Source organism: Penicillium brevicompactum, assembly GCF_028827555.1.
Source record: "Penicillium brevicompactum strain IBT 35665 chromosome Unknown utg000001l_segment0_segment0, whole genome shotgun sequence".
Lineage (NCBI taxonomy): Eukaryota > Fungi > Ascomycota > Eurotiomycetes > Eurotiales > Aspergillaceae > Penicillium > Penicillium brevicompactum.
The window spans coordinates 4,671,949-4,697,814 of record NW_026623203.1 but is presented as its reverse complement, the minus strand read 5'-3'; the positions used below and the strand labels follow the sequence as shown (position 1 = coordinate 4,697,814).

Genomic DNA, 25,866 nt, shown 5'->3' with positions numbered 1-25,866 from the left:
AGAATATGAGAGATCAAGGGATTGGCAGGGGAAAATCGCTAGATCTCCCCCTTGCTTTGTCCTGCGTGAAAGCTTGTAGGAATACCATTCTTCCAAGGTTCTTATCTTGAATTCTACACCATATCCTACCATTCACGAACGTCGCAATATGGAAAACAGCAATGATGTTCCCCAATCAGATCTTTACTACTCAGTCATCATCATAGGAGCTGGTATATCCGGTATCTCATCTGCGTGCCAACTGAAACGCAAATTCGGATGCAACCAGTTTGTGGTCTTTGAGAGTCAGGATGGTATTGGGGTAAATTTCAACTTGTTGCCCCTACACATGGTTACGAATTAGTCTAACATTAAATTCAGGGAACATGGTGGAATCATCGTTACCCCGGGGTAGCCACTGACTCGTAAGTCTGTTGGAGTGATTTTCAGAACTCAAAGCAGCTAATCATACAGACCTTCTCCGCTTTATTCCTATTCTTTCGCTCCTCCGCCGAGCTTCGCAGGTCCCAGGGCGACTGGTAAAGAAATGTATCAATACCTACATGCAGTTTGCGCACGTCATGGGATCCTGGATAGAATCCAACTCAACACTAATGTCACTGAACTTATTTGGGACAATAGTGAAAAGCAATGGATCGCTAGCACTTCCACTGCTAATGGACGAGCTCGAGTCCGTGCTAAGATTGTCATCAACGCAGTTGGAAAATCTGGAAATCCTGATATGTCAATTATGCAGACTATTCCGGGTAGCGACACTTTCCGCGGTCGTGTGATGCACACCGCGCAGTGGGATAGCTCTGTGGACTTGGAAGGAAAGGATATCACAGTCATAGGCGGCGGATGCAGTGCTGCACAGCTTGTGCCACAACTGCTCACCTCGAGCGAGATCCAACCGAGATCTGTCGCGCAAATCATTCGATCCCCTCACTGGGTCATGCCAGACCCTTATTCGGGTGCAATAAGTCGCTTCTGGAATATATGCATGCCTGTCATTGTCAGCTGCAGGCTAGGTGCCTGGATTGCGCGCTCGGTGCTTTTCATCATCAATGAGCTGTTTTATCTTATTTTCTTCCGGAACATATTATACGGGAGCCGGTTTCAAGAGCGGCTGCGGCGCAAACTTGTGAGCTTTATTGACAGGAAAGTTCCGGGGGAATATAAAAACATGCTCACGCCGAAATACATGGTTGGGTGCAAGAGGGTGGTCATTGACTCCGGTTGGTATGACACGCTCAAAGATCCCAGATTTAGTCTTCACGACTCACAAGTAAGGCGATTCGAGTCGAATGACTTGGTGGTCGGGACAGGCAGAGATGAAACCAAACTTCCCACTGATGTCTTGTTGCTCGCCACGGGGTATAACCCGACTTCAAACTTTCTCTCATCTATCAGCATCACAGGTCGAGATGGAATCGACCTTCAAGATATATGGAGCTCGCGGGGGGAGGACCCCAAGCATACTTGGGGCTTGCAATGGATCAATTTCCCAACCTCTTCTTTCTATTTGGACCAAATTCATCCGTTAGCCACGGGAGTGTCATGGGTGGGATCGAAAACTCAGTCTCCTATATCGTGCAACTTATTGGTCCTGTACTTGAAGGTGAGATTGCGTCTTTGGAGGTCAAGAAAGATGCACGTCATGCCTGGACACAGAAAGTTCAGCTGGCATCGAAGGACTCAATCTGGATGAAGGGAGGTTGCAGCAATTGGTACATTGATGAACGAGGATGGAACTCGATGATCTACCCGTATGTTTCAAGCCAACTTAGTATAGAAAGGTTTCTAATTCTGACTCCACAGATTCTCACAAATTTATCAATACTTCACCTGCATATCCCCCCAATGGGATGACTGGGTGGTCACCTACACAGAGACTGGTTTTACTCAAACGCCCCAACACAGAGGGGATTTTTTCCTCTGGCTCAAGCTCATGGTCTTTCCGTTTACTTTTCTTCCTTGGTTAGCCAGCTAGATTCTGTCAGACGGGCTGTGTAACGCCCATGCCCTGTGGATTGATTGGGCCTCGTTTTGCCCGCCAAGAACCAAAAACTTCCGACTTTTTGCAACATCCCAACATTTCTTTCTCTCGCGATCCGAAACTAGACTGTGCTATAAATCCAAATCATCCGAGCTGCAGGCCCTGCTTGTAAAGCCGCGGCTTATCGGCTCATCGGTTTCGTCAGCAGTAGCCCCACCCGTTAGGTATGCAGGCTTATAAAAGAAAAATAATGTCACATTGACTTTGACCTATTTCGAATACCCGACCTCTGATGAGGAATCCCCCAATCCTGATTGCTACGCCACAGGACGAGATTTCGAGTCTTGGCAAAAGATATGTGCATCTTATAGGATCAATCAAAAGCACCGAAAAAATGAAAAGCCCGACGCCGGGCTCACCGGCAACCTTAATGATACAGCCTTCCCTCTCAAGGGGAGGAAAGTCGTATAAGTCATACGCGCTACCATTGCGCCAGCCAGGCTTCTGGATGAAAGGATTTTTCTGAATTATGTATCTCTAAATTTCAAATTTGTAAGGAGATATTAATTCAATGGAGATTACCAAATAACTAGTTATACTGTTTTTCTTAAATCTCAGATTTTCTCAGTTTCAACTTGAATTTAGGATTAACCCTCAAAACATGCTAATTGTAAAAGACCGGATGACCCTCACGTGCAGCTTGCAACCTCTATAGCAAGGGCTTCTTTTACAAACCTTTTTTTTTTTTTGGCTTCTCTTTCTATGTAGGTGATTTCGGGAGGTCGGGTTTATAGTTTATTTTACAACTAAAATACTACCTAAATATCTAGAGAAATCATTCAAATAAAACTTGCTTTCTCAATCACCAGCTACGGGGGCTGCAATCGTTTGATGGGATTGCGATGAAGAGAAGATATTTCAACTTGTTTGATGGATGTTGCTAAGAATACTAAAAGATGGGAGCTGACTTTTTGGACGATATTCTTGCACAGACCATAGAGCGGTGTCCGCTGGCAAACACTGTCATGGACCAAGTGTGAAAAACCTCTCGTTCAACAGGAAAAACGACCGAATGTAGCTACTAAGTGATCCTTCGGCCGACCAAGGGTCAGCAAAATTGGTGATCCATTTGCTTATAGAGGAATCATTCCTGATTACAGGAACGAAAACACCCAATTTGACCATTTCTTGAGCTCAGCCCAAGGATTGTAGGCTTTCCTTTACTACACTCACCGAACTAATGGTCAAGGAAGGAAGCTCACTATTGACAAAGATTACTTGCCCAAGAGCCCCGGGGAGAAGAGTTGCTTATAAAGCCTCGGCTTATCGGGCTTATCGGGCTTATCGGTTTCGTCATCACATCAGCAGCCCCACATTCCAGCGGTACAAAAGAGCTCATCCCTACCTTATTCCCACCTTATTCCTACCTCGACAATCCAGTTTAATACCTCTCTCACTGACGCCAAAATGTCCAACAACGTCGCCTTCACAGCCCCAATTAACCCACCGGGTTCAACACCAGTCCTGACTACCGAACAAGTCTGGAACGGGCTCCTCCTCAAGATCCGCTCTGCGGAGACCTTTGTCCCAGCAGCGATCCAATCCACAAAAGTCATCAGCGAGTCCACCGATCCTACAACCGGGAACCCGGTCACCGTTCGCGAGGTTATTTTCCGCGAAAACCAAAAGGCCGTGCAAGAGACTGTCACCGCATTCAAAGCTACAAGGGTGGAATTCGAGCAACCGGATGGAAGCAAGGTTAGCAATGTGCTAAGTGCTGGAGCTGGCGGTGATCTCTACATGACTTATATCTTTGAGTGGAGACATCCCGGTGCGTCGGAGGAGGAGTTGGCGATACTGTACGAGAAGGAAAAGAAAATGAGCCAGATGGCGGTTGAGGGGACGATCAAGGCGTTGAGACAATTGGTTGATGAGAAGAAGCTATAGAGCAATATTGATGGAATACTGGAGACTTACACTTCACCCATATCTTTAATGCTGTCATGCGCACAAATTTGAGCAGAAATCGATGTTGATTTAACAATCTGTCAATGACCCCGGGGAGCCGAGTCGCTCATGAAGCATTAATCATAATTATATGCATACTTCGCTATTCGAAGATGCCTATCTTCAGGCCTGGGGAACCCGCACCTTGCCCTCAGATACACTAACAGCAGTACCAGTAAGCACAACCTGCTCAATCTTCTTCCCCGCATCCAGCGTAACGCCAACACCAATGTCACTCCGACGACCCATCTCCACACCCTGCACAACATGATAATCATGCTGCTGCCCAGCCTGTCCCTCCGTAAGCGCCAAATACGCCGCAAGCCCACTAGCCGAGCTACCAGTAGCCGGGTCCTCTAAAGTACCCAGCATCATTCTCGAGCGAATGACCTTCTTCCCCAAGACCTCATCCTGCACATCCCTCACAAAGAAATAAACGCACACCAAACCCGCTCTCCACCCCTCATCAAGATACTTCGCCGAAATCAGCTCCCCACCAGTTGGAGCCGTCACAGCCGCCAGCGCCTCCAATGAACCCAACTCAATAAACAACTGACTCATACCATTGACAATCGAAAACAGCGGGAACGTAACATCCCCACTCAAAAATGGCGTCAAGCTAGGATGCAAGCGTAGTAGCTCAGCCAGTTCGAATCGCGCAGCGTGAATGCGCGTGTTATGCGCGATCTGCGCGGCGACATAACCACTCGCCGGATCCTGCACTGAGATAGGGATATCACCGGACTTTGTAGCGAGGGTGGTGACGCCCTCGTCGGTGGAGTGAGTGAGGAACCAAGATGCGGCGCCGATAGTCGGGTGGCCTGCGAAAGGAATTTCGCAATCTGTAGTGAAGATGTCGATTGTGCGCTTTGTCTTTTCTTGAACGGGGTGGACGAAGATGGTTTCTGAGAGATTGAATTCTCGGGCAATTGTTTGCTTTTGGGTTTGGGATAGCGCGCCTTGCTCGGGGAGGAAGACTACGGCTAGAGGGTTGCCGGAGTAGGGGGTGGATGTGAATACATCGAGGGTGACGAAGTTGAGGGACATGTTGGAGTTGAGGGATGAAGTGCGGATATTGGCGGAGGGCGGATGGCGGGTGCTTTTTATACTTGCTTTCTCCACTTTTGCGGCTGTTGACTCATACGTGGACGCCCTGTGAATTGCATTTTGTGTCTATCGTCATCTCGACTCTTGCTCGGCTCGGCAAATCGTGGGGCACGGCAATCGGTATGAATTGGATTTTTCGGGAACGATGAGTGGTGTAAGGCTAGGGTCTAAGTCTCTAGGGTACGATGAAATCTTCCGGCATGCCTCGCTCTCTACCCCACATCTCAACCCCTTCAATCAGAGCTCCACTGAATCCAGGGTCGTATTTGAGTCCATCGGCAGCGGCTCCAATCCTCCCAGTTCTCCACAAAGCCCAGTCTTCAATCATCACACTCTCGGCACGCAAGATCCCCACTGCCACATCAACAATCCCGGGCCGGTCGGCGCAGCTGTAAAAGATCGTCGATCCACAAGTTCCACAAAATGTCCTCAGGACACCTTCACTGGACCTGTAGCTTGTAGAAGACCCAATGAGCAAATCCTCTGGTGGACATGGCGAGATATGATCAACGGGGACAAACATCCAGGCGATCACATTCGACCCATCCACTAAGCGACAATCATCGCAGAGGTCAAGAAGAGCAAGCCATTTATTTGTGTCTTGTGGTAGAACCCACCCTTCGCTTCTAGGGCTGGAGATGAATTCCTTTCTGGGACGGGAAATGGAGAACGATACGCCCCCACAGTGACATTTGGCGAGCAGGTCTTTCGACTTCAGCTTTGGGTCTTTCAGTAAAGTCTCAGTAGTGTTGGTAATCATTGGTGTGTCTTGGTTTTTGACGTCAAGCTGACGACCATCAACATGTGAAATCATTGCCGAAAGTCCCCCATCACTTGAGGATTCTGTAAATATGTGCGAGTGCATCTCCCAGAGATGGTCATTCGGTTCTGTGAATATGGCTGTGGAGATCACCCAGTTACCATCATCGTGTCCTCGATCCCCAATGTGGCAACCGCAGGTACTGCAGAAGTACCGTGTGCCTGTAGACTGCCCGTGGCTGTACGGCGTCAGTTTATCCATGCCAGATGGGGCGTTGAACTGCGGCGCGACTCCAGCTGGGAGAGGAGCGTGGAAGATACATGGAGTGCCATGAGTGCGCCGGCAGACGCCGCAATGACAAATGTGGACCTTGAGAGGAAGACACTCTGCAGGGACAGTGAGAGTGTAGTTGATGCTTTTACAATGACAGGCTGCTGTCAAGACGGTCGCGGTCATTTTGGTTAATGGAAATATGAAAGAGTAACAAAAGCTGTCAACTCCAAAAGTGTGGGGAAGTTCGTATTTAAGCTTCGCTATGAAAGCCGAATTGAGATAAATGTTCTGTTTGTTTTACAAGTCCTATACAATGCAACGCCTCATCAAGTCATAAACATATCAAACCCCTTATTCTGAGTCCGAGTCACTCTCAATCACAAATTCACCACGCATGCGTCTCCGCGTCGATGCCACAGGCTCATCCTCGTCGTCATCGGGCTCCGGTGCTTCAGGCTTACTAGGACGGTCGCGACTAAAGGCAAGATCATCGTCAAACACAAGATCGTCGTCGTCCGGTGGAACAGAATTATTATCATCATTGGCGACGGGCGCGGAATCAGATGGCTGATCATTGGGCTCCGCCATGAGAATGTCACCGTCGGCATCGCTACCGGCACCACTAGCGGAGGCCGAATCACGGCGCTGGCGCTTCGATTTGATGGCTGCACCAGTGTCGCTGTCTCGCTTCCGCGCCGCTGCTTTCTTGCCTTTTCCTTTCCCTGACTTCTCCGAGTGTCCAGGGCCAGTGAGCAAGGCTTTCTTGACTTCGGCAGCTTGTTTCTTGCGGCGTTCCTCCTCAAGGCGGAAGAATTCCTTGTCGGCTTCGGCGTCGCTCTCTTCGTCACTTGCGTGAATGAAAAGATCACTCTTGATCTTGGCCTGGCGGGAGAGGGAATTGGTCAAACGGGCATCGCGTCGTGCCTCCAGGGTTTCGTCATCCAGCAGCTCTCTTTCGGCGTTGGACTTTGACTTCTTCTTGCGCTTCTTTTTCAAGTCGTCCAGGGCACTTGCCTTGGATCGCGGGTTCGCTGGGAAAAGAGGGCCGTCTGGAATATCCTCGCCCTCGGATTCTGATCCGAAGTTCACATCAAGTGTGCCTTGGAGTGTGTCACCACGGCCGGACCCTCTATCCTTCTTTTGTAGCTGTTTGCGGGGATCGTCATCGCCCTCGCTTGAGAATGGGGTTTGAAGGGCTTTCCCGATCTCAGACAGGGTCTCACGCAAGTCCTCGGACTTCAAGGGTGACGGAACAATCCAAGCGGCACCGAGCACGTCTTCAACACCTAGTCGCTCGAATCCGACAATCTTCATGAGTAGACGCAATCTCGCATTTGAGAACATTGCATTTTGAACAAACTCGTCCTTGCTTTTAACGGCTGCTGCAAGGTTAATTCTGTTTGATTAGAATTGTTGGGGAACTTACTGATCATTGGATTGGGAACGCTGGTCATTTCGGGGTCCTCAACGCGGTTACTCTCTTCTTGAATTTCCCATATCTCTCTTTCAACGGCTGCAGAGCTTAGGACATCTTTAACCCACTTGACCAAGTCCGCCCTTCCATCTAGGACGAGTGCTCCGACGACGATCTGTAGCTGTGCTTCCTTTGTTGTCGCTTCGGTTGATGTAATCACGATCTCCGCTGCTGGTCGCTTCGAGGCCGAGATCGTTTGCTTCTCGTGTCCGTATTCAAGGTAGTACACCGTGGAGTTGATCTTGCTAAACAACAGCTCGGTAATCAAGGCGGGGCGCTGATCAATCTTTTTGATCAGTCGTCGAATGATTTGCCTCACAAGTTCCTCCCATTCCTTGAACACTGGTTTGCTGGAGTCCATGGGCTCGGGACCCTTGATCATTCGATGGAACAGAGCAACTATGTCCATGCGGAAGAGCAAGACAGTCATTTCCTGCTTGAACGCAATGCGGTAGAAGTAACGATGGGCACGCTTAAGTTGCTCGGAGCTTAATTCCTTGTAATACCCGGTAAAAGCAACGAACGTATCAACGCAAGCCTGGTTGCAGAACTTCGCTGCGAATCGTTTGAAGTCGAAATTACGCTCTTTGCTGACCTGCGCGGCGTCTTCCATCTCGTCTTCTTCTTCGGAGTCAGGTTCCTCGCCGCCGTCTGCGCCCTCCTGTTGTTCGGGGTTCGCGGCCTTCTTCTGCTTTCGCTTCGCCTTGCGTCTTGAGCGAATTTGCATATCGGCGTTATCCTTGGAGTATCTTTCGAGCATCCGCAAAAAGACATGCGCTAGCTCTGTAGAGGCATCGAGGTAACCGAAGCTCTGATCTTTGTATCCACGCACTATGGCCAAGATTCGGTCGTGGGTCGTTTCTTCGTAGAAGATACGATTTTGAATGTTCTCAGCGATTTCTTGGTCATCCTCGAGCGGCGATGCTGCCATTTCTTGGACCGTCAACAGAATCTGCGTAAAGCAACGCATCTGAGCATTGAGGTCTTCCCAATCCTTGTTATCCAAACTGCTTTGCATGGACCTGTTGAGGGAAATGAATGTCTCTTGGTTAAGCACACCTGCAACAAGACCATAGCTGTCAGGCTCAATCTTCTTAGACTTTCCGCCATTTCGAGCCGTGCGCTGACGGGTCTGGCGTTCCCGACGAACTCGCTCTGCTTCGAGGAACCAGCCGACGGTGTAAAAGAACTGCCGGGTGTTGATATCCAGCACTCGCTCAGCCTCTCGCTCAATTGCTTTTCGAACGTGAGTGAAGAGCGGATTGAAGCCAGAATCCAGGAACTCTTCGACAAAGGTTCTCAGGTTGTCGGTTGCTTCCCGGTTCAAATGCACGGGAACATTGAAGTTGCTGTTCTGCGTCGTGTCTTCTTGCTTGCGGCGGGGCTTAGGTTTGTTCCATTTCTTGCTCTGATCCATCTTCTCATATGTTTGCTGATCATCACGCAGTGAACGCTGACCGGAGACAGTAGACATTTTCCCATCATCTCGCTTTACCCATATCATCGTGCCGAATCTGCTGTGGCGTGTTGGCGCATATTTTTGGTGCTCTCTTCGTTCCAACTTCTCCTTGTTCAGAATGGCGGCTAGATCGTTGGCATAACTGGTGCCTTCTGGCTCGTCGTCTTTGAATATTTTCTTGACATCAACACCTTTGACGAGATGGAAAAGAATTTCCAGCAGAACAATGTCTTGAAGATTGAAATCATCACCGACGTTAGAGCACATGGTCAGGATCAGTGCGAAGGCATCCTGCTGCTGGAAAGCATTGATCGTGGCTGATCGCGATGTCTCCTCCTCGTCACCTTCGCCTGCGAGTCGGACGTTCGGCGATATGATAGCAACATTTCGCAGGAAGTATAGCATCAACTTAAGGATTCCTTCATCTCGTGATTCTCGTTCGGATCGCGGGATCGCCATACTCGGAAGGGCAATTCGGACGGCCGAACGCAACAGATTTGCTCCACCGGCCTTGAGAATCCCTCGCTTGTATTGTACTTGTGCTTGAAGAAGGTAGGGAGTGTGGCGGTGGTGATTGACTGTCATCTGGCTATGGATTTCGAGTGGCCATGTCAGAGGGACGAGCAGCTCTAGACAAGCCAATGCAATTCTGGTCATATGCTTGCTCTTCTGTCCAGTTTCCCACCACAGGGTGAGGATTGGAAGTAGATCACCACTGATCACATTGGCCTCTCCCAGGCACCGCGCAACGTCCATCCGATTGTTCTTTTCATCGTAGAGTTTCAGCCAGCGCTTGATATCGCGTAAGCAGGCGAGTGCATCGTCTCCAAGCACATATCGGTCCGCATTCTCGCCGTTGAAGCCTCCGAGCTAGACAATTCAGTTAATTCACAAGACCGAGACGCAAGTGACAGGGAGAAGGCAGAAGACAGGAACTCACAGCGGTGACCAGGCCATAGACATAGTTGCGCACGTCTGGATCGACGACTTGCACGTCATGACCAACGGCGACGACTTCCTCATCCATGGCTGATTGTCTTCCTAATCGAGTGTAATGGGCAGAACGCGTCGACGCGTCGGGCCTCGGCGATTCGGAGAAACTGGATGCCGCCAAAGTGCCGAAGATAACCGGCGGCGGGTACAACGCGAGTTTGCGGCCACTTGCTCTCCGGCAGAATGTCCGATCTATATCAACGGTCACTTTCTTTCGTTTCTGCGTTTCTGGATTATGTTCTCGAAGACCAATGAGAAAGGTACATTCAATATTCAAGCTCCCTTGCATACCTAAACCAGCTAGCCCATTTAAATATCTTAAATTATGGGAAATCTACCTCATGCCAATGTATTCGAGTTGCTCTACAAAGGCGGTGAACAGCATATAGCGGCCGCTAAGCATGTGAAGTCATAGTATTTCCCCGTGCTTCTGCACACTTACTCTCCTCACTTCTCTATACTTGTGTTCGTTCATTGCTTTTTACAGATTTGCAGTCATGTTTGCTTCCATTCGCCTCGCATCTCTCCCAAAGGGACCCTCCATGGCCCGACACTTCAGCTACACCTCTGCAGCCCGTGCAGCCGAGGTCAAGTCGTTGGGTGTTATCGGTGCGGGTCAGATGGTAGGTGAAAGATGTTCTACAGCTGCGGCGTCAATTTAACATTTCTAGGGTCTCGGAATTGCTCTTGTTGCTGCTCAGAAGGCACAAGTCCCTGTCACACTTGTCGACAGCTCACAGGCCTCCTTGGATAAGGGCCTCAAGTTTGCCGGTACGCTTAACTTCGGCTTTCACCAACGAACAGACAATGTCTAATACTAGATGGCAATTCAGACAAGCTTCTTGAGAAGGATGTCGCTAAGCAACGTCTTACACGAGACGCTGCTGATGCGGCCCGAGCCCTTCTAATCCCAACTGTCAAGATAGATGACCTGTCTTCCGTTGACTTTGTCATTGAAGCGGTGCCAGAGATCCCAGATCTCAAAACCAAGATCTTCTCCAGCTTAGCGCAGATTGCACCTAAGCATGCCATCCTTGCTACAAACACCTCATCTATCTCCATCACTAAGATCGCTGCTGCCACCAGCACAGACCCTACAGACCTCCAGGCTTCCTCCCGGGTGATCTCCACTCACTTCATGAACCCTGTGCCGATCCAGAAGGGCGTTGAGATTATCCGTGGTCTTCAGACCTCACAAGAGACCATGGACACAGCCATTGCCTTCGTCGAGCGGATGGGCAAGGTCGCCTCTGTGTCCGCCGACTCTCCTGGATTCCTGGCTAACCGCATCCTCATGCCATACCTCAATGAGGCTGTGATCTGTCTCGAGACCGGTGTCGGTGGTCGTGAAGATATCGACAACATCATGAAGACTGGCACCAACGTGCCCATGGGCCCCCTTGTTCTCGCTGACTTCATCGGCCTGGACACGTGCCTCGCTATTATGAACGTTCTGCACCAAGAGACCGGCGATAGTAAGTACAGACCCGCTGGTCTTCTACGCCGCATGGTGGATGCTGGTTGGCTGGGCAGGAAGAGCGGCAAGGGCTTCTACGACTATTAAATATCATTTGTCTTAGTTGGAAAGACAGACCAGGAGGCTCAGTCCTCAGTTCGAAAATGGTTTCTCGATAGCGATACCCCGCTTGTATCCTGTATAGATCGCGAGTGAAAATCAAATTATCCTCTCAAACATCTTCCCCTAGTGAGCGCCATCAAGATTTGTTTGCTGCATTGCAGTAACCAGTGTACGGGCATCAAGATCTCCATCTGGGGCCGGCTCTTCGGTATCTTCTGTGGGACATCTGCATCTGTTCTGACGACCACCACAGATATAGCTGTTCGACTTGAAGTCAGTATACAATCCTGCAGTCTCTTTTGCTAACTTACCAAAAGTGGTGCCCACATCTACAAGCAATGTGGTTACAACCATCCAATTTCTCGACCATGAAATGGCACTTATTGCACCGCTGCCATTTCCTCGCCTTGGCCATTCTCAAGACTGCGATTAGACTCTCGTCTTCTGCACAAGGCCAAGGACCATGCGCAAATCCACGACAGGCGCAGCAGACCTTTGCCCGACAATTCGAGCAAAACTTCGTACCCGGGCGTGAACCCTTGTTGTCTGGGTGTATCCATTTTCCACACGACGCTCGAGGGCAATATATGCGCTCAGTAGGAGGAACGGCTTGTTCTTCGGATTGGGAGACATATCGCTTCTTGTTTCGATAGTTCATCGCCGACACAACTACTGGGACTGGTATTTCTTTCCGGCAACATTTGACGGGGAACATCTCCACGCTGTCGAGGGACACTGAGGCCATCTGGCGGAGACATGATGGGCAGTATTGATGTCCACACGGGGCATTCAAGATCTTTTTTGCTGTAAATTGCTCTATGCAGCTTGAGCAAAACCTGTTGTGTCGTTGGTCAGTATGCTTGGAACTCTCCGCTGGGGATGGGAAAATAACTCACAGTTGTGGAACCCCCTGGACCTTCCTCCGCGCTTTCTCTATGGATAGTCGAAGTGTCTCCATTGATGAAAGCTTGGAATTCACACGGTCAATACCCAGGAGCTGCGATGTGGCTTGATTGGGTATTGTGCATCCAGATCGGTTTGACGGAAGGATAAGTGGAAGGTTGAGGGGGCCAACAGATGCAGTCTCAAAGAGCAGTTTCCTTTCTCAGCTGTAGGATATCTCATAGCTACATAAAGCTCAGTTGCATATCCAGGGTTGAGTGAACGCTATTTTCCTTGCTCTTGGGCGTTGCTTCTGAGGATCGCTATATCAACGTCACACGTCTTTTGTTCCACAAACATCTCCTTGTGAGCTGCTAGTTTATTTTTTCTTCTAGGCAAAAAGAATCGGGATTTTTTTAAGAATTATCAACAAATTCGCCATAGTGGATTGAAAGGGCATATTCAGCTCGGTATATCAATATCCATGGATACATTAGGTTCCAAGTGGTAGGGTACACACTTCAAAATTAGAACGAGTAATGATCTCATCATCTCCAGGGCTGAACAACATCATTTGAACAAGCATATCTCATGGCACGTCGGCCCGTAGATTGTTCTACCAAGGCTCATGCATGGGAGGGACAAAAATTGCAGTCGTATTTGGCTTCGTCTTCCTTAAAAGGAGTACTCGTTCAGTATTTCAAGGCTGTCATGGAGCAACGACTTTTGCTTTTTCCACTGAATTTGTATATAGTCAGCTCTGATCCAGAGCTCAGGGCGACTTGGTAGATTCCTCGTTGACTTCTCATATATTGAGTTCATTGCTGGCTGTGCAAACGCCGTTCCGAATAAAGGGTATCACTAATGCTACAAATGCTGTCGACTTTTGACGACCACAAACTCCCATCCCCATCTTTCTCAGCTTCCCCCAAGACTACCTATGCCTCTGGTTCAAATGATACCTGCAAATCGTCGACCGGCCCATCCTGAGCCATATTCTTGATACTCCTGTCGAGTAATGGCCACCTTTCTAAGTTCTTCTCTGTTGCTAGCAAGGCGACAGCCTCCTAGCCATGTCGAGTGGACCGGACTAATTGAGATGATTAGATCGTTCCAGACTTGATAGTCAATGAATGAGGGGTAACTCACTCTTCAGCACGACGGACGCGCACAATACATTCGGCAGAAGCAATTTGCCGCAACTCGGTCTCCCTGTAAAAAGAAGCTTTGTCAGTGAATTTTCGATCGATTGACTTTGAGAAACTCACAGTCTCTGCATGAACCCTGGAATCAAGGCATTTCCTCCCACCACCATCACGTTCGCTAAGAAGGCAGAATGTAGAGCAGGCGGTAGGGCCGACAAGCCCTGCAAGATCATATCGGGGATACCGGTTGAGCTCATTCCGATATCGCCAGGGGTGAACAGCAGTTCTGGAACAGCAAAGCGCTCATTTCCAAGCACTAGTACGTCCTCTGATAGAATCTCGGCACTGAGTCCGGAAGACGCGCCCTTCTTCTTTTTGGCGTGCATAAGAGGGTCGTGCGGTCGACTAAATCCACTTTTATTGGCATTCGGGTCTGGAAGCACATAGTCCAAGACAATTCCATCCTCGGCGTCGGTTTGGCGCTTCCGGTTCGTTTTCCATGTTTTTTCCAAATCGCCTGCAAAGTCATTGCTCACATAGCAGACTGCCTCCTTGACCTCATTCATGATGTAGGATTCATCAACCATGTTGTACTGTCTCATTGAGACGATCTCCTTAAGGTAGTTTGTAAGATGCTTGCCTCCAAGGTCGAGTCGTCGAATTCCTCGCTGGAGAGCTTGTCCTTTGTACACGGGCGTAACTGTTGTGTGCGAGTATCCCGAATCAACTACCAGTAAGCAATCTGCCGGCAAGGGATCCTGTATCTTGGTGAGTGGATCGCCGAAAAGAGAATGGATCTCATTCCACGCGTTGAGAGTTGGGCCTTGTAACACATCCATGTCAGCTCTTAGGCTCATATAACCCTTCAAATTCGGACTTCCATACCCAGACACCTCGTATATCCTCCAAATCCCCATTCCTCCATCACCATCTCATCGGTATGTCGCTGTAGAATCGGCATGGCATTCGGCGCCTCGGTGAGGATGAGGGTGGTGTCTTCGGGGTTTTCAATCTTCAAATTCTTATTTCCAGCCGCCGCATTCTCATCAAAGAAAGTTTGATCCCAGATCTCCCTCTCCGCTTCCCAGTTCACAATGTAGCCCTTCTCCACCGGGCGCCGGAACATCGCCTCGTTCCAATCTGTCACGGTCGAAAGTTGAGAGCCAATCACAACCTTGTTGTCACGGGTTTTGACAAGGGTATTCGGCACCTGGGAGCAGGCTGTCACGGCTTCGCTGGGTGGGAGAGTGGAAGCGTAGCCGGCTTTCATCATGTATGCGCCATTGTCGATTATGAAGGTGCTTTCGGGCAGATATCGTGAGGGTTCCACGTGCTGTGTTGGCGTCGCAGGCGCCTTTGGAGGAGCGCGAGCTCTTGATGTCCCCATTACTGCAAAAAGATGATGATGAAGCTCCGAGCTGTGAGGCTTGGAGATCTAATGATGATGTGTTTGTCCTGTTTGCAAGCGAATTGTATTAGGTAATGGTATTTCTTGGCATGGGATCATACGCGTCTGTTTTCCAAGGTTGTATTTGAATGATAATGGGCTTGGTAAAGGAATAAGATTAATTGAGCAGATTGAGTGGACGAGCAGAAGCATCCTCTTGATATATGACCTCGGAAGTCATATGACAGTTTAGGTATTCATCTGAAGTTCTCCGACTTGAGTGTTAGCTAGTGTACCTGATACAAGCTGCTTCGATTTGTTACTATGATTGTACTATGATTGTGATTTGTTTCGACCAAGGATGTGGCAGATTCGAAGGCTCATAGACTATGCGAGTGCTCCGTAATTTTATCAAGCCGAGGATCTATGGTTCTGGCCAGGTGCTTCACTGTTCTACCCATCAATAGTTTCCAGCTGTCAATCTAGCTGCCAATCGTCGATGACTTGATATTTCAAGGAATCTCGGAAGACTAACCTTGGAATGTATAAACAGACTAGTTTACTTCAAAAATGCCCCTCCAGGAGGCTCACAGTGGCAGCAGTCTGGTGAACCAACTTCAACTAGCCACGCGCTCAAATACGGAATATACCTGCTAGAACCGCTAATATGACTACGAGCAGGAAATAGGATAGGCCATGTTCAAGATAATTATATTGAAAAAAAGAGCAAAAATTCAACAGTAGTTGACTCAAAACAACACCGACATAGTCCAAGTATACAGTGGCCCCGCGGAACCCTAATCAGCCCCGCGACCATTATCAGGCCCAACCGCCCAATTTTTTTTCTCTACAACAACCACCTCCAAACGACCGCCATTGGCCGGCCCACAACCCTCACAATGTCCAAACAACTAAACCCCATATTCACCACCACCCTGGCCCTCGTCGAGCAATATAAATCCGCCCTCACCACCCCACCAACAACAACCGAGACCGCAAAAGACCCCGAAGTACTACCCCGCCTCGCAGCCTGCACGACCGCTCTCAGGGCCTATGTCACCAAACTCTCCTTACTGGCTATTACCTCGCCATTCACGCATTCCGCCATTACCAAAGTCCTCCGCGACCTGAACGAGTCTGTGCTACCCTCACTCGTCGCCACCGCCCTTGTCATCACCCCGGCGCAATACACCAAAGCCTTCCACTCCGAGATCCTGGGTCTGGTCAGGGGAGTTTTGACGGAGTTTCTGTCTCTTGTTCGCGAAGTACAGCGCGTCGACGGTAAAAAGGAACAGGAGAAGAAGGATGCCGTCAAGGAGGGCGAGTTGACGAAGTCGGAAAAGGATGTTGTGACGGTCGCTACTGGTCGTGTGTGGGATGCATGCGATGTCGTGACTGATGTCTCGCAGAAGGGGGTTGTTGGGTTTGTGATGCGCAAAGTCGAACAGTGGCGAGATTTGGTCCGCGACGCGGTTGAGGAGATTGAGGAGTGGGATCCTGAGGATGATGATGATTTCATGGATGAGCTTCTTGATGAAGACGATGAAGAGGGTGAAAAGGAGGAGGACGATGAGGATGATGATCCTGAGGAGACTGCCGCTCTTCATAAACACAAGAAGTTGACTCTTCGATTCCTCAAGCCCTTGGCTCAGGTTTATCCCGCGGTCCTCAATAATCGTCTCAAGAAGGCCGGAGATGCGCCTTTGGCCTCTGCGGCCAGCATCGAGAAGCTTGAGTCTTTGATGGCGAACCTACAGGCTATCCCTGATCACGTTGATGAGGCTGCTGGTGGATTATACGAGGCCGATTTTGAGAGGTCTGCGGGGTATCTGCAGAAGACGAGGGAGAGTGCTGTGAAAGCAGTCAACCTGGTCATTTCACCTTGGGGTGCTGCTGAAGATGCGCCAGCAGACAAGTTCAATACTTGGTCAAAGATGTGGCTCAAGGTTGTTGAAGATATGAGCAAGGAAATTGGCGAAAAAATTGAATGAATTCGCTTGTCGCAAAACGGTGCAGAAGCTGATGATGTGATGACACAAGCCCGAGAAGAAATAGACAGCGATATTATGTATATGTACATAGAACAAGCATGGCGATATTATACACGTCCCGCAAAATCATGATCCACTTCCAGATCTCTGTTTTTTAGAGCTCTCCCTCACTGACTTCGTCTTCCCTTTCCCATTCCGGAAGATCCTGGGTCGGAATTCGGCCGCGCAAGAACTCCAGAATAGCATCCGTCCCTTTGGCGACTACCTGCCACCGGGGAACTCTAAAGCGGTTGCCGGCTACCTCGAAGCGCCGCAAAGCCGATCCAGTACCCCAGTTCTGCGGGGAACGTTCAGCGGCTAGTAAACCAATCTTTGGGGGAAGGGAATCGATGTCGTTGTTGCTAAGTTCCACAACCTGCAACCCTTGCACGGATTCGAAATCTAGGCTGGCAATTTGGTTGTCGGATGCAACAACCGTCTTCAGCTCTGGGTAGATAGACCGCAAGTTGGGAAGAGGTCCCTTCAAACGATTGTGGGATACATCCAATAAGGTCAAAGATGGGGCGACCAGGTTATTCAATAGAGGCTCCCAGGATGTTAGGGAAGTCGCATTGAGAGTGAGCGACTGAAGCTTTGGAAGCTCGAGCGGGGTGGACAGGAACTCATCTCCTTTCAGAGGGTTGTGTGAGAGATCAAGCTCAACTAAACCTGGCGCAAGCATTGCAAGTGCTGGGACTGGGAAGTGGTTCAATTGATTCTGCTGCAGATACAGACACCTGATATCTTGCGAGGCAACTGACTCCAATTGTTCGACGGTGAGATCGGTCATATCGGCGAATGATTTGTCAAGAGTACCGCCAGATTTGATTTGCCAATTTCCCTCAAGCGCAGGATTTTCGGGTGCCAGAGTGAATTGAGTGGCTACTGATCCTTCGTCATCTGTGTCCTGGGGATCAGGCTCACATCGGCTGCGCAGATCGCGTTTGATGTCGTCGGTGTCCATGTTCAGTAGTCGTCGTTCACGAAGTGGATTGTTGGCAACACGCAAAGATGTGAGGGATTCCATGAGTCCAATCTTGTCATCCAAGCGGGTAAGATCATTTGCTGTGAAATCGGCCTTTTTGATGCTTTTGAGCTCGACAAATCCGGTTGGCAGCTCGGCGATTTTGTTTTCTTCCGCTGATAGTGTCAACAGTGACTGCCATGAAGACACATTCGGAAGGTGGGTGATACGGTTGACTCCAATCAACAGGATATGCAAGTTTGGAAGATCGAGAGTATCATTTGCGGCGAACACGGCTACAGCATTGTTTGCGATGTTCAAGGACTGTAATGTTTCCCATCGATCCACAGAGGCAGAGATCAGGGTTCCCTCCAGCTTGTTCTTATTTGCGTTCAGCGTTTTCAGCGGTAGTTTGCTGAGCGCTTCAAATGGCAGAGACGTCAATTTGTTTTCACTGACGTCCAGAGTTCTGAGAGAGCTCATTCCAGCAAGCTCCTCGGGAAGTGTGGTGAGCTTGTTACCGCGCAGGTCCAAGGATTCCAACTTGTCAAATTGACCAAAGAAGGGAGCCAATTCCCCTGAAAGCTGGTTGTTTGCAAGTTTCAAATCAATCAATGATCTGATCTCCGTGATAATCTCAATATGCTCCATGTCCAACGAATTATTCGATAGATTAAGGAAACGCAAATTTTGCATTCGCCGAAGTCCCATTGGCAGAGACTTCAAGATGTTTCCATGAAGGTCCAATGTCTCAATGCCTCCAAATTGCAAGCCTCGGTCATCACTATCAGGATCAAATTCCTCGGGATTAATATCTGGGAAGACTTCATCTGAGATCTGCTCTAGCTCGTTGTCTGCGGCGATGAACTTGGTAAGATCAACATTTTCAAACCAATTCGCGTTGTCCGCATCATAGTCGTACATGGTCAGTACTTCCTTTGGTATTTCTGTCAAGGAAAACGCAGCAATGTTCAACTGTCCAGTGGCGCGAGCTGTCTGTACACGTTTGCGCATCACCAAGGAGTCAGGTTCCTTAGGGAGTTGGTTAAATGGATCCTCGTCGTCGGCAGTTCCCCAAGATTCAGGGATCGGTGCCTGTGAGACTGACTTCTGTGGTGGTTCGTTCTTCTCTGTTGCCGCTACTGCCTTGCGAGCAGCTTTCGCCTTGGCTATGGTTTCGCGTAAGGTGCTCGACGATTTCGATGCTTTTCTGGCATCACTTTCTGCCTGTTGCTCTGGAGACAGTTCGTCTTGCATGTTGGAAGTAGCAGAGACATATCTCGGCGCTGAAGGAGATCGTGCATTGGTGCCCTGCTCTGTTCCAGGTTTGCGTGTTTTCTTCACCTGGAGCGGTCTCTCCGGTGGGCCCATGTTTGACTTTGTAGACTTTGTCAAGGGCTTCGCGGCGGGTTTACTGGGTGATGGACGGGCGAGTGAGAGCCTTCCCGCATCCTTGCCTCCAAAAGGTCTCTCGGGTAGCGTCTTTTTGGGCGGGGAGCTGGCATCTGAGGTAAGAGTGTCCGACGTCGCGATACTTTGCCGGGACTTTGGTTGCTTCAATCGTGACGGACTCACGCTTTCCTCGGAAGTACGGACTGGGGAAAGAGACGACGTCGCAGGAATGCGAGACGTCGCAGAGGGCAAACGTAACTTGGACACAGGCTGTGTATATAGCTCGTTGTTATTTGTCGCGGTAGAAGATGCCCTTGATGGGGATCTCGAGACACTCGATACATTGGACGGAGCACGAGATGGTGATCGCATTGGGCTGGCGCCGTTAAAGAAGCTGGATTGTCTTCTCGCCGAGGCAGGTGATGGTGGAATTTGTGCCAGGGTCTCAAGCGTTCGTTCGGACAGCGAGGGGCGCACCCCGCGGCGGCCTCTAACTTCTTGTGCTGATGCGACCGAGGCAGTATCATCATCACCGGCAACCGAGCTCATTTCCTCCGAAATCTGGGTATCGCCCTCTTCGCCTTGGATCTCATCCTGCTTGGCCGCTGAAACAGGGTCATCTTCGGGCTTGGGCGGTGCTAAAAAGCGCGAGGACGGCTTTTTCACGAGGGTGTCATATGAGGGTCGTCGCAATCTCCGTTCGTCTAATCCAGGGTCGGCCCGCAGTCTATCTCGGGAAGGTGACGGCTTGATCGATTTCGGGGCCGTGCTCGTTGGTAGAGGCAACCTCGACGTCGGCCGTGGAATGCCACTTGCAGGTCGTGGGATACCACTCAGGCGGGGTGCGGCTTTGGGTTGTCCGTCCATAATGGTCACTCGCGTCGATTTAAGGAGAGATCGATTTTCGGACGCTCATATCCGATGAGGGGACAAAGAATGTGGAGGGCGGAAAGCTCACTGCAGTACACCCTTGTCAAAATCGTGGCTTACTGAAGGAATGAAGAGCCACCTGGCAGAAGTTTAGAAAATGTGTCGGACAGCGCGGATTGTTTACATTTCCCCGATCTGATCCCGCGATAGACGCCTCAGGCACCAGATCGATCTATCTACTTCCAGGCTGCGTGGGAGTTATTGTGAGACACCAATTCCAAATGAAATTTATGAACGAAGTGCAGAATTGTTCATTCAAGGCTGTGTTTTTGTTTCATACAGATCGTGGTATCCAAAACTGCACGCCTGATAGGCTCGGCCACATACGCCGTTGTCTTACAGATGTTTTGCAAACGGGTAGAGTTCCACCAGATACTATACTACTAGTCTACTACTGAAGACATCATTTATATTTCTTCCAATGTTGGCCATGCTAGTATGGTTTGATGACACAGGTCTAGTCAATTTTTTGACATCAATTCGTGTCTCAAACCTTAGGGTGGTAAAATAGCGGATATATATTTTCAGCAAAGCCACCCAAACTATAGCAAGGCATTCTAAGGTTGTACCTGAGGTTTGGAGTTTATTCAAACGACCAAAGACCACACGATTGCAATCACCTGGGCAGCTATATCAGAATCTTATATATTATATTTTACAGTCGGGTAAAAGGCACAGTCAACCTTGGCAGACAGCTGGCTGAGGGAACAGGAGCTGGCCATAAGTCCATATAGATTTGAACACTCAATATACATGCCCGGCCACTTGGACAGCGTTCATAATTCCAAGGTCCCACTCTGTGTACTCCGTAGGTACCTATGGATTTATGCAAGTTCCAATTCTCCTAGTATCATTTCCTTTCGAATTAAAAGCAAGTGTACCTACCCGTGAACCTAGCACAAGGGACTTTTCTGAGGTTACAGTTGAGCCCTTGCTGTCAAAAATCAAAACAACCTTTGCCTGTTTGGAAGCTCCCTTGCATAGCGCCATAGAAACTCTGCATTGACTTTGATGGAGCCTCTGGCCTCCAAGATTTACCTCACTAAAGAACTTTGGAAAAATTTGGTTTTCAGTACACCCAAAAGAGTTGGTCGTTTGGACACTAGATTGAGTTGTAGATATCCATGTTGCATCGAACGGTTGCCAGCATTGGAATTTTTGATTTATAATTAATAGCCTCAGGTAATTGATGAAACACTTCAAAATTAGCACCCACGCGGCTTGATCTGTACATCATAACAACAAGTAGACTAGTCCAGATCGTATATAGAAATGATATCTTATCGGTTGCCTACCCAACCCCCCAGGGCTTGTTCTGGTCGCGGGTGTTTACTTGACCTGAGCGTCCCGTGACGATCGGCCTAGCCTGAATGGGTTAAGATAGACTGAGTCAGCACCCTGTACAGCCTCTGATTGGCTCATATTCTTAGATGATTGGCTGGGGCTGGGACAGGCGCTAAGCCCAAAGCGGACTTGAGGAACAGGGTCGTCAGGGCCGTTCCCAGCCCCCCTCAATACTGCGAGCTGGAGTAACCTCTTCCCTCTTAAGCTCTTCCAAACTCCATTGTTCCTTCTTTCACCTCTATCTTGTCTCAAGAATTAAGGAATCATTCTTTGTCTCCCTTGCTTGGTATCGGTATATTCTCTTCTGACCTCATTTCTGACATACCTGGCTTGGCCCTGTGCGACCCAAAGCCCCGATTATTATCAATTTCCGGTATGTCTGCTCAAGCCCTGGAGATCCATGCGAGTGCAGAATGCTGATAAGCCACACAGTGTGAGGATCCGTTTCCCCGCGGCTCTACTTGGATATCTTTATCGCGTCGTTATCTCAACCCTAGATTTCCCATGTCTCAAGACACCAACTCACAGAGCACCCTGGGTGCTCCCGTGGAGATCGTGCCATCGACTCCCATCCGTCGTGCGACACTCTCCCCTTCACCAGATCTCAGCGCAAAGCGCACCTCTTCCCAATCGGATAAGAAGATCTTCTCGCCCCCGCCATTGTCGTCATCCGACATGACTCCCCCACCCTCAACTCAGATCCCCGGTGCTCCACTCCGATCGCGATCACACTCACGCTCAACAAGTCCCACCATGGTGACACAAGCTGAGTTGGACAAGTCGTTGTGCGATGCCTACGGGGCGTCCGAGAACCTGCCGACAGTGGAGCAAATAGATAGTGCCAGTGAGGCTGAGTTGCGCACTATCGCCAAAGATTTGTTGAACGTTGCGCGAGAGTCGCGCATGTCCGCATTGCACTTCAAGCTTCAGAACAGCCTGGTGTCTTTCGCGAGTAATGAAGCCGTGAAGCGCGCTGAGGTTGAACATCAACTTGCCAAGCGCGAAGTTGAGATTATCCAGAGCGAAGAGTACCGCAATCGCTCTCTTCCTATGCCTCTCGCCACCCCGAAGCAAGCACAAGCTCCTTCACACCCTGACTATGCTGCAGCCGTGCAGCGCTCGCGGGAGCTCGAAGAGCACAACACAGTTCTGGATCGCAGACTCCGGAATGCCAAGCGTGCGATCGATGATGCCACTAGCCGGTCAATCGATCTTGAGGAACAGAACTCCATGCTCAGACAACGTATCGGAGATAACCGCAAGCACTTCACTCAAATCTTTAGCTACAACCCAATGTCACCGCACACGCAACGCGAGATCCACAACCTGTACACCGGCGAACACGCCGATGGACTCGCCGCTCTTCTTGCCGCCGACAAGCTCACCAAGCACACCCACACTTATGGTGCTCATTCTGCAACATCTGTCCCAATGACCCCGAATCAGCCTAAGAACGAGTACATGACACCCACGAGGAACTCAAGAGATGACCACTATGACAGCGATAGCACGGTCTCTCTCTCCGCTTCCGAGGTCCCGGAACAGCGAATGCCCTCTCCCCAGCAAATGCGCTCTACCGCCCCCAAGAGCAGCACCTTACTGCAGACCAAGCTATTTGGTCAAGTGCAGAAGCCTGGTGTCGAGCGATCGCGCCCAACCAAGCGCAAGGCGGACACCCACGACAGCGGTGCTAACGCCAATGTCAAAAAGTCCCGAACCGGTCAGACCATCGGTTTGGGCATCAATGCTTAGGTCCATGTCCTAGAGCACCACGAAGACCTCTCGTGTCACCAACTTTGATATGATTCATGACCTAGCGTTGATTTGTTACTTTACGACTATGGGACCCTCACGAATGATGAAGACATGCCAAATGTGGTGTTTTCAAACTAGCGATTTGTTTTGATGTTTTTGATGTTTTTAGTTTTGAAATGACGAGACCATGCGACGGCGATCCTTGGCTCTTGCTTGATAAGTGGCGTTTACAATTTGGGTTTCGGGTTTGGCAATAAGGAATTGTCTATTTCGCGCCAATGAGGACTGGGGGCGGAATGAAGACGTTGCTCAGCTCCAGGTCCACCTTGACCGAGACCTTGAGAGAGTTGAGATGGTACTGTACAATAGGAATAAAGTCCTCTGTTACTACAAGCCAAGTTTATTCTAAAAGGGAAGAAAGTAGAGGATAATTGTGTAGATCTCACTTGAGTAAAGAAAAAAGCCTCCCAATATTATGATATATGAACATTGGTGTCATCACTAGATGAACCGATCTATAAGAACGTGAGGCAAAAGTAGAAAATCAAAACGGAAAAAACGCCCAAGTCGGAAACGCTGGCAGATTACCCAATCGGGAATAGTTAGGGCTCGCTAAGCGAGGCGGTGAGCCAGTCAGCGGGCGGCCACACGAAAAATGGGAACTTCATTTTCTGCCGTGAAGGAGGATTTGACCAGCAACCCTCGACGACCAGCACCCGGCTTGTTCCCCATCCGTCACCATGGTGCGTTCCCTATCCCTACATGGAAAAAGAATATGAAGGATTCGACGTGTGCGATTGAGAGGAATCGACGACTCGAAATATGCCGAAAGAATCGAGTGGCTGATTGTGTGATGGACATATAGGCGATCAAGCACAACAACCAGATTCAGAAGAACCGTGAGTGACCCGTCGCTTTGCACCATGAGATCGCCTCCGAGAAGAGACTATGGCGCATTCAACTCCGAAATGGAATGGTGATTAACCGTTCAATTAGACTTCCACAAGGACTGGCAGCGTCGTGTGCGAGTGCACTTCGACCAGGTACGACTACACCACACCCCCCGAACGCAAAGGAAAATTTCATTCGAACGATATCGCAACCCGCTGGAATCGAGACGAAAAATTTTTTCCCTTTGCTGGAAGTGAATTTGGTCGACTAACATGAAATCGCACAGCCCGGCCGGAAGAACCGTCGTCGTGAGGCCCGTATCGCTAAGGCGGCCGCTGTTGCCCCCCGCCCCGTCGACAAGCTGCGTCCCGTTGTTCGCTGCCCCACCGTCAAGTACAACCGCCGTGTTCGTGCCGGTCGTGGTTTCACCCTCGCCGAACTGAAGGTAATTTTTTTTCTCAATCTCGAACCCGCCAGCAGCCGTGGCAAACGAAACACCAAGAAACAGAGTGCTGACTCGAATCAACCCTACAGGAAGCTGGTATCCCCAAGAAGCTTGCTCCCACCGTCGGTATCTCGGTTGACCACCGCCGCACCAACTACTCCAAGGAGTCCCTCGTCGCCAACGTTGCCCGTCTCCAGGACTACAAGGCCCGCCTGATCCTCTTCCCCCGCAAGAGCGGTCAGTTCAAGAAGCTCGACTCCTCCCCCGAGGACGTCAAGGCTGCCAAGGCCACCGTTGCCGAGGGCAAGCGTGACGGCATCATCACCCGCGTTGACGCCACCTTCCCCATCACCAACACCACCCCCGCTGAGGCCGTCACTGAGGTCAAGCGTGACGCTCTCCCCAAGGGTGAGGAGGCCGCTTACCGCCGTCTTCGTGACGCTCGCGCCGAGGCCCGTTACCAGGGTGCTCGCGAGAAGCGTGCTCGCACCAAGGCTGAGGACGAGGCTAACGCCAAGAAATAAATGTGTTAATTCCCTGCTCGTGCTGATGATGATGATCGGGTCGGTTTTCGAATCGGGGATTAGTGTACTTTGGCATGGCGTCGCGCCGCTTCCTTGATTCCCTCTCCCTCCCTCCCAAATTTACTCCTTTTTGTCTCTAAAAGAAACTCGGAAGATCTCTCGAAATTCAAAACCGCTCAATTCTCATACTTGGCTTGTTATGGAGTCTGTGTAGTTTGGACTGTTAGGCTGGTAGCTCTAGTGCTGTGTATTGCACTTGTTCTGCTGTGAACGATGTGTACATCATGCGCATCTCGTAGATTGGTCAGTGGGGTTTGCGCCTAGATCTCTAGAAGCAATACTGCGTACATGGGGTTGATCTCCCAAGATTATGTTCTTGGGGTCTTATTCTTAGGGTCGTGCTTTAGGGCAAAATCCTAAATTCATATAAAACCGAAGCGTGCCGATTATCTTGCAATTGTCATTCTTCAAGGGTTCTAGAAACATTGTCCTATATTCAACTCGGACTTGGGTATCTTCAACATCTACGCTAAACAAACATTTCATC

The 25,866-nt window shown here is 49.8% G+C and overlaps 12 protein-coding genes across 12 annotated transcripts; 6 read left to right on the top strand and 6 right to left on the bottom strand.

Moving 5' to 3' along the window:
- Positions 1 to 148: 148 nt before the first annotated feature.
- N7506_001569 (flavin-containing monooxygenase) lies at positions 149 to 1,972 on the top strand (the record flags this gene model as incomplete). The annotated part of the gene is made up of 5 exons (XM_056950865.1): positions 149 to 301; positions 361 to 404; positions 454 to 1,356; positions 1,401 to 1,748; positions 1,801 to 1,972. The coding sequence occupies 5 exons, from the start codon at positions 149 to 151 to the stop codon at positions 1,970 to 1,972; spliced, it is 1,620 nt and encodes a 539-aa protein (XP_056816780.1).
- A 1,473-nt stretch (positions 1,973 to 3,445) lies between these two features.
- N7506_001568 (SRPBCC family protein) lies at positions 3,446 to 3,925 on the top strand (the record flags this gene model as incomplete). Its single annotated transcript, XM_056950864.1, has 1 exon — positions 3,446 to 3,925. One exon carries the CDS (start codon positions 3,446 to 3,448, stop codon positions 3,923 to 3,925), a length of 480 nt encoding a protein of 159 aa, XP_056816779.1.
- A 183-nt stretch (positions 3,926 to 4,108) lies between these two features.
- Positions 4,109 to 5,032, bottom strand: N7506_001567 (PhzF family phenazine biosynthesis protein; the record flags this gene model as incomplete). Its single annotated transcript, XM_056950863.1, has 1 exon — positions 4,109 to 5,032. The coding sequence occupies one exon, from the start codon at positions 5,030 to 5,032 to the stop codon at positions 4,109 to 4,111; it is 924 nt and encodes a 307-aa protein (XP_056816778.1).
- A 235-nt stretch (positions 5,033 to 5,267) lies between these two features.
- On the bottom strand, positions 5,268 to 6,308 carry N7506_001566 (GFA family protein; the record flags this gene model as incomplete). Its single annotated transcript, XM_056950862.1, has 1 exon — positions 5,268 to 6,308. One exon carries the CDS (start codon positions 6,306 to 6,308, stop codon positions 5,268 to 5,270), a length of 1,041 nt encoding a protein of 346 aa, XP_056816777.1.
- A 168-nt stretch (positions 6,309 to 6,476) lies between these two features.
- Positions 6,477 to 10,085, bottom strand: tof1 (putative DNA repair protein (Tof1); the record flags this gene model as incomplete). The annotated part of the gene is made up of 3 exons (XM_056950861.1): positions 6,477 to 7,504; positions 7,552 to 9,928; positions 9,999 to 10,085. The coding sequence occupies 3 exons, from the start codon at positions 10,083 to 10,085 to the stop codon at positions 6,477 to 6,479; spliced, it is 3,492 nt and encodes a 1,163-aa protein (XP_056816776.1).
- Positions 10,086 to 10,548: 463 nt separating this feature from the next.
- N7506_001564 (3-hydroxyacyl-CoA dehydrogenase family protein) lies at positions 10,549 to 11,615 on the top strand (the record flags this gene model as incomplete). Its single annotated transcript, XM_056950860.1, has 3 exons — positions 10,549 to 10,674; positions 10,723 to 10,822; positions 10,885 to 11,615. 3 exons carry the CDS (start codon positions 10,549 to 10,551, stop codon positions 11,613 to 11,615), a joined length of 957 nt encoding a protein of 318 aa, XP_056816775.1.
- A 138-nt stretch (positions 11,616 to 11,753) lies between these two features.
- Positions 11,754 to 12,588, bottom strand: N7506_001563 (BRcat and Rcat domain-containing protein; the record flags this gene model as incomplete). Its single annotated transcript, XM_056950859.1, has 3 exons — positions 11,754 to 11,889; positions 11,942 to 12,466; positions 12,527 to 12,588. The coding sequence occupies 3 exons, from the start codon at positions 12,586 to 12,588 to the stop codon at positions 11,754 to 11,756; spliced, it is 723 nt and encodes a 240-aa protein (XP_056816774.1).
- An 875-nt stretch (positions 12,589 to 13,463) lies between these two features.
- arp6 (actin family protein) lies at positions 13,464 to 15,044 on the bottom strand (the record flags this gene model as incomplete). Its single annotated transcript, XM_056950858.1, has 4 exons — positions 13,464 to 13,602; positions 13,662 to 13,724; positions 13,781 to 14,480; positions 14,543 to 15,044. The coding sequence occupies 4 exons, from the start codon at positions 15,042 to 15,044 to the stop codon at positions 13,464 to 13,466; spliced, it is 1,404 nt and encodes a 467-aa protein (XP_056816773.1).
- An 899-nt stretch (positions 15,045 to 15,943) lies between these two features.
- N7506_001561 (uncharacterized protein) lies at positions 15,944 to 17,035 on the top strand (the record flags this gene model as incomplete). The annotated part of the gene is made up of 1 exon (XM_056950857.1): positions 15,944 to 17,035. The coding sequence occupies one exon, from the start codon at positions 15,944 to 15,946 to the stop codon at positions 17,033 to 17,035; it is 1,092 nt and encodes a 363-aa protein (XP_056816772.1).
- Positions 17,036 to 17,189: 154 nt separating this feature from the next.
- N7506_001560 (uncharacterized protein) lies at positions 17,190 to 20,297 on the bottom strand (the record flags this gene model as incomplete). Its single annotated transcript, XM_056950856.1, has 1 exon — positions 17,190 to 20,297. The coding sequence occupies one exon, from the start codon at positions 20,295 to 20,297 to the stop codon at positions 17,190 to 17,192; it is 3,108 nt and encodes a 1,035-aa protein (XP_056816771.1).
- Positions 20,298 to 22,208: 1,911 nt separating this feature from the next.
- N7506_001559 (uncharacterized protein) lies at positions 22,209 to 23,456 on the top strand (the record flags this gene model as incomplete). The annotated part of the gene is made up of 1 exon (XM_056950855.1): positions 22,209 to 23,456. One exon carries the CDS (start codon positions 22,209 to 22,211, stop codon positions 23,454 to 23,456), a length of 1,248 nt encoding a protein of 415 aa, XP_056816770.1.
- A 743-nt stretch (positions 23,457 to 24,199) lies between these two features.
- Positions 24,200 to 25,319, top strand: N7506_001558 (60S ribosomal protein eL13; the record flags this gene model as incomplete). The annotated part of the gene is made up of 5 exons (XM_056950854.1): positions 24,200 to 24,202; positions 24,325 to 24,358; positions 24,456 to 24,502; positions 24,637 to 24,795; positions 24,885 to 25,319. The coding sequence occupies 5 exons, from the start codon at positions 24,200 to 24,202 to the stop codon at positions 25,317 to 25,319; spliced, it is 678 nt and encodes a 225-aa protein (XP_056816769.1).
- Positions 25,320 to 25,866: the final 547 nt, after the last annotated feature.